The sequence below is a fragment of the Galeopterus variegatus genome, unplaced genomic scaffold (genome assembly GCF_000696425.1).
Source record: "Galeopterus variegatus unplaced genomic scaffold, G_variegatus-3.0.2 Scaffold318, whole genome shotgun sequence".
Taxonomy (NCBI): domain Eukaryota; kingdom Metazoa; phylum Chordata; class Mammalia; order Dermoptera; family Cynocephalidae; genus Galeopterus; species Galeopterus variegatus.
The window spans coordinates 459,710-466,561 of record NW_007726429.1 but is presented as its reverse complement, the minus strand read 5'-3'; the positions used below and the strand labels follow the sequence as shown (position 1 = coordinate 466,561).

At 48.8% G+C, this 6,852-nt stretch overlaps 1 protein-coding gene across 1 annotated transcript in view; it reads left to right on the top strand.

The window, feature by feature from the left end:
* The window catches only part of LOC103586197 (zinc finger protein 830-like), a 23,460-nt gene extending 17,453 nt beyond the window's left edge, over positions 1–6,007 (top strand). The window contains exon 2 of the mRNA XM_008567400.1: positions 5,881–6,007. Coding sequence (XP_008565622.1) covers positions 5,881–6,007 — 127 coding nt within the window. The remainder of the gene's footprint in view (positions 1–5,880) is intronic.
* The last annotated feature ends 845 nt before the right edge of the window (positions 6,008–6,852 follow it).

Here is a 6,852-nt window from a genome sequence, read left to right as displayed (position 1 = left end):
TTATTGGTGGGAGCTAAAAATAAATAAATAAATTCACTCACACACAAAAAGTAACCGGGGGTGGGGGGGGGAGAAGATATAACAACTACAGTTTTTTGAAGTTGTTACAACAAGCAAACGGAAAGGACATTGCTGGGTGGGAGGGGGAAGAGGGAGGAGGGAGGGAGGTTTCGGTGATGGGCCATAATAATCAAACACATTGTAGAGGCTGGGCTATACTTTGCAGAATTTGAACTGCAAGATACAACAAGGAGGTAAGCAGGCCCAAGCCAAAGCTATGAGGCTTCCAGGGGCCAGAAGTGACTTGAAGTTACAAGTAAGTAGAAGCTAGGGGGCTTTCAGACATTGAGAAGAGCAAGAGGAAGCCACTGATCGCAGAAGAAGCAGACAGACCCAGAGAGAAGCCTGCACATGGGGCATACCTGAATCGTATTAATGTCTCAGCAGAGGGACACCCCAGCAATGCTTGCTGCTTCTGGGGGAATAAGAAAACCAGGTCCAATAGTTACCTTGGACCCTGAGTTTTTTTTCCCTATATCTAATGATTGTGACACCTAAATCCTGCATTTCCCATGGGATTTCTACCTACCCCGTTATTGAAGCCATACAATAAGTTCCATTTGTCGAGGAAATTTGACTGAATGTATGTTTCTTAAAGTCCAAAGGTCTGAACACAGAGCCCAAACTGGATGAAATGCCATTCTAAATTTTCCCACAGCACCCCGGTCCTTCCCCATCATTGCCCTGTATTATAATGCCTGTTGATTTGGCTGTCTCTGCTCTAGACTCTAAGCCCCATGAGATGCTGACTCATTTATCATATTATTCCCAGAATTTAATAGTATCTGGCAGGAGAGAGAGGGAGAGGAGAGGAGAGAGAGAGACAGAAAGAGAAAGAAAGAGGCACAGAGAGGAAGGAAGGAAGGAACAGAGAGAGAAGGGAAGAAGGGAAGGAGGAAGGAAGAGTGACACGGGAGGTTTGTATTGCAAGAAAGCCAGCCCAGCATGTGATCACATGGACCAAGGGCTGAAGTTGACCTCCACCCTCTCCAAGCCAACCAATCCCTGAGCCAGAGCTGGCCATCTGAGCTGAGTTTCCCACCAGGGCACCACTGGCATATTGGGGAAAATGCATCTTCATTGGCTAGGATGTCCTGCACATTTCAAGGAATTTAGAATCCCTGATCACCTCCTAATAAATACCAGGAGAGGTCCCCAGTCACTTTCAAAACCCAAAACACCCCATGCATTTCCTTTTTTTTTTTTTTTCTTTTTTAAAGAAAGATGACTGATAAGGGGATCTTAACCCTTGACTTGGTGTTGTCAGCACCACACTCGCCCAGGGAACTAACTGACCATCCCTATACGGGATCCAAACCCGCGGCCTTGGTGTTATCAGCCCCACACTCTCCCGAGTGAGCCACGGGCTGGCCCCTGCACTTCCATTTCTGATGCCCTTCTGGGTACTCTGTCCCCAGTTCTTTTAATTACATCTGTCCCCGTTGGAAAATCTTACAGTGCTGTTATGTTTCTTACAGAATAATTAATAATGGCTCACATTTGTGGAGCACCTTCTCCATGCTCAGCATTTTCTAAGCACTTCATATGTATGAATTGACTTGATCCTCACAGAAACCTTTATTATAAGGTGGGCACTGCTGTTATCCCCATTTTACAGATGAGGAACATGAGGCTCAGAGAAGTTAAACAACCTGCCCTAGAGCACAGCCCGTAAGTGGCAGAGCTGGGATTCAGACCTATACAGGTCTGACTCTGGAGCCTACACTCTTCACCACCACCCAGGCTGCAGCCCCCAGATGCCGGCTGCCCGCTCCTCCAACCTTCCCCTCTCGTGCTCACTCCTCCTCGGTTATCCCACGTGTGCATGCGAGCACACACCCCACGTCAGACCACTCACTGTCCCCAGAACATACTACCTTAGCCCATGCTGGCCCCTCCCGCTGGAATGTCCTTCCCTCGATCACCCTCAGTTAGGTCTTTTCCATCATCAGAAGTTCCTACTCAGATGGTGCTTTCTCCAGGAGGTTTCCAAGCTTCCCCCAGGCAGAAACAGCTATTCCATTCCCACAACCTCCCCAGCCCTAGAGCCGTGTCCCCAGTAAGCATGTGATGCGTCCGCCTTGGAGGCCAGCTACCTTGTGGATGTTTCTTGAGTGGCTGGCCAACTCTGAGTCCCTGGTGTCTGTTCTCAGCATTGGCTGGTGGTCCAGCCCTCTTCTCCCACAAGAGCCCCCTCACCACCAGCTTTCTTGCTGGACCTCCTCGCCACACCAGCTGGCCAAGCTGTATGTCATCTCCCAATTTGCCATTTCTAGGAATAACTTTGACCACCACCTCCCTCGGTCCCTGTATTAGTCCATTTTTGTTGCTTATAGCAAAATACACAAAACTGGGTGATTTATAAAGAAAAACGAAATTTATTGCTTACAGTTTCTGAGGCTGGGAAATCCAAAGTCCATCTGGTTGTGGCAACAGTGACCCAGGGGTCTCACATTACAAGATGGCGGAAGCAGAGAGAGAGAAAGACAGACTCTCCTCTTTTAAAGCCCTCGGAACCATGCCCCTGACCATTTTTAATCCATTCACTACTGCACGGTCCTACAATCCAATCACCTCCTTAAGGCTCCACCTTTCAATTTCCATAATAGGATTTCCCACCCTCTTAACAGTCACAGTGGGGGCTAAGTTTCTAATACATAAAACTTGGGAACACAATTCAAGCTTCAATCAGTTTTGGGGGGACATTATTCAATCCACTACATTCTGCCCTTGAGCCTCCAAAATTCATGTCTTTTCACGTGCAAATACATTCATTTTATCTCCAAAGTCTTAACTTGTTTCAGCTCAAAAGTCCAAAGTTCAAAGTCCCATATATGAAATCAATACAAGTTATCTACTGCCAAGATACAATGATGGGACGAGCATAGGGTACATATTCCCATTCCAAAAGGGAGAAATAGGCCAAAAGAAAGGGGTTACAGTCTTAAACAAATCCAAAACCCAGCAGAGCAGGCATTAAATCTCAAAGCTGGTGAGTCGGGTACCTTGACTCCATGTTCCACATCCTCTGCATGCTGGTGTGGGGGACGAGTCCCCAAGTCCTTGGGCAGCTATGCTCCTATGGCTTTCTGGATCATAGGCCACACTTCAGTTCTCCCAGGCTGGCATTCCACTCTGGTAGCTCCACAGGTCTGGGGTCTCCATGGTGGTCCCACTCTCATGGCTCCACTAGGCATGGCACTGTTGGGGTTTCTCTGCTGCAACTCCGACCCCACGTTTCCGCTCGGCATTGCTCTAGTGAAGACTCTATATGGTGACTCTGTCCCTGTGACAGATCTCTTCCTGGGCCCCCAGACTTTTCCATACATCCTTTGAAATCTGGGTGGAGTCTCCCAAGCCTCCACAGCTCTTGCATTTTGCAAGCCTGCAGACCTAATACCATGTGGATACCACCAAGGCTTCCACTTTGTATTTTCCAAAGCTTCATGTCCAGCCACATCTGGAGCCAATTTAGCCCCACCTGGAGTAGCCAAAGCAGCTGGGGTGCTGGTGCTAGAAGCAGCTTCCTCAGGTGGCCTTGAGCAGTGAGTTTTTTGAAGGTGCCTCAGGTCTATTCCCCAAGACCATTCTGTCTCCCTGGGCCTTTGGGCCTGAAATAAAAAGGTTGGCCCCAGAGGCTTCTGCAATGCTTTCAGGGCCTTTCCCCCTTCTCTTGATAATCCCTTTCCTTTCTACTAATCTTCTTAGCTAATGGTTGCTGGCTGCACCAGTGTATGTTCTCTGCTTCTCTACAACATGGCCAGGCTGCAAATTTTTCAAACCTTTATGTTCTGCTTCCCTTTTAAATTCTGGCTTTATGTTGTGCCTTTGCCACCGTAACTCAATGCAGGCTGTTACAAGTAGCCATGCAACTTCTTGAATGCTTTGCTACTTCGAAATTTCTTCCGTCATATACTCTGGTTCACAACTCTTAAGTTCCAACTTCCACAAAGTCCTAAGGCATGGGCACAAGGCAGCCAAGTTCCTTGCCAGTTCACACAAGGGTGATCTTTGCCCCTTCTGATTTCTATCTGAGACCACCTTAGAATGGCCTTTATAGTCCATATTTCTATTAGCATTCTTCTTGCCACCATGTAGCCAGTCTCTAAGACATTCCAAACTTTCCCTTGTCTCTTTGTCTTCTTCCGAATCCCTGCAAACTCCTCCAACCTCTACCTAACATACAGTTCCAAAGCTCCTTCCACATTTACAAGTATTTGTTATAAGTGACACCCCACTTCCCTGTACCAATTTTCTGTATTAGTCCATTTTTGTTACTCATAACAAAGTACATGGAACTGGGTGGTTTATAAACAAAAATGAAATTTATTGCTTACAGTTTCTGAGGCTGGGAAATCCAAAGTCCATCTGGTGGTGGCAACAGTGACCCAGCGGTCTCACACCGCAAGATGGTGGAAGCAGAGAGAGGAAGACAGACTCTCCTCTTCTTTTAAAGCCCTCAGAACCACACCCCAACCACCATTTTTAATCCATTCACTACTGCATGGTCCTACAATCCAATCACCTCTTCAAGGCCCCACCTTTCAACTACCATAATAGGATTTCCCACCCTCTTAACAGTCATAGTGGGGACTAAGTTTCTAATAAAACCCATAAAACTAAAGCCCCCATAAAACTTGGGAACACAATTCAAGCATCAGTGAGTTTGGGGAGGACATAATTTAATCCACTACAGTCCCAAATCCTATCCCCCAGGATCCTGGAGTCACCACCAGGAGGGTGTCATTTAGCTTCAAGTCATCCTACCATCCAAGTTGGTAATGGGCAGATAGGACCCAAGGGTTTCCATACCCCGACTCTGCCCTGCCCATGGTCTGCTGGCCCTGTCCTGAGCACAGACTCCCTCAGCACAAGGCTAATGACTCTTCTCCCCCACATTCTTATCTGGGTCCCCTCCCAGCCATTATAATAGCAGCACCATTGAGTGGTTCGTTACCTAGCAATTTGCAATCATTAATTATTGGAAGTTGCAGAGTGGGGCCATGAAGGAGGACGGCGTGATTAAGCTCATTTGGGTTTTTTTTTTTTTTTTTTTTCCGTGTCCGGCAACGGATCGCAACCCTCAGTGTTGCACCCATACCGGACCAGGGACCAGCAACGGGATTGCAAACCTCGGCGTTGCTCCCACGCCTCGCTCAGCCAGTGAGCGGCAGCCGGTCTGTATGTGGGATCCGAACCCTTGGGCGGCAGCGCTGCCGCGCCTCCCAAGCGGCACACTATCCAGTGTGCCACTGGGCCGGCCCAGGACGGCGTGATTAAGCTCATTTGGAAATCAAGTTAATGGAGTGATGGAGAGGGATGGCTGCCTGGTCCAGAGCAAGAACCCCTCCTGTACCTGCTGAGCCAGGCTCTGGCCTGGGACCAGGGCTCAGATTCCCCAGGAGCAAAACAGGAAGGTGATGCTTGGAGACACCCCAAGTTGGGTGAAACAGAAGCATCTAGAAAGACAGACATTAGGATAGACGTGAAAGACTAAAATGGACACTGTGGCCACTTTCTAAGTTGATGCTTGTTCCAACTTGCCTACCGCCCCCTTGAATTCCTGTGCTTCCTCACCTCTGCTCTGCCTCCTGGCCCCAAGAACTCTCCCCCAACCAAGCTCTTAGAGTTATCCCAAATTCCTTAGGCATAATTAGGCGTTATTAACCTTCGGGAATTGGTTTAACAGAGGGCATTTAAGGGGAAAGGGTTAAACACGCTCCCCTACCCCACCGCGCTCTGGAGGAGGATGCTGAGTAGACATCCCTTCTCCCAAAGCTGAGAGAAAGATGCTTCTGCCTGCACCCATATTTCTTCCAGACGAGACACAATTATTTCCCCCACTTCCCTTTCCAGCGAGCAACAAGACGACATGGCCCCTGATATACGGGCAGCCAGCGGGCTCCCTGGGCTGGGCAAGGATGCATCTGAGAGCTGCCGCCCCTAAGTCATCTCCCTCCCCCGTGACTCTGGGGAGGAATCTCAATGAGGAAAGCAAAGCTCCTGGCCAGGCTCCCAGCCTCTCCCATCCTGGGGCCCAGCGCTTGAAATTTCCTCCCCATGGTGGAGACCTAGAGGGGCTGCTGCTTCTGCCTGTACCCACCTCCTTCCTCTCCTCCCATCACAGCCACAGTGAGCAGGTCAGCATCTTGCCCTCCTCCAGGCTCCTGCCCAGGCTGTGTTCTCTGTCTGCAATGCCACTTATAACTCAGACATCTGTTCCTTCAACAAGCACTGAGTAGCTACGGTTAGCACTGCTAATACAATGTTGAAGAAGGTGAGATTAATAAGCCCCTTCCTGAAGCATAATAGAAGTTTAGCAGGTGCATGAAAAGGCTGAGGGAAGGGTGTTGTGGGCAAAGGGGGTAGCATGTATAATGGCTCAGAATCATAAAGAACATACATGTTTGAGAAACTTGGAGCACTGTCAAACTGCTGGACTGTGAAGGGTAGGGGAATGGTGGTGAGATGTGGAACCTCAGGGTCTCAGAGTGCCAAGGAGTATGCAGCAGGGCCATTGATAGCTGTGAGCAAACGCTTGCTCTGGCAGCTGCACAAAAGATGGATAGAGGGGATAAGAAAGAGACAAAGTGACAAGCAAGTGTAAAGAGTCCATTGGACTGGTCCAGGTGAGAGGGACTGAGCCTGGATCCAAGGCAGGGGCAGAGACCTGGATTTCAGAGACATCCGGAAGGACACTCAACACACCCACTGAAATCCTACCTCGTCTTCAAAACCCAATTCAAATACACGCAGCTTCCCTGATTTCCTTCACACCCACGATAGTGACCT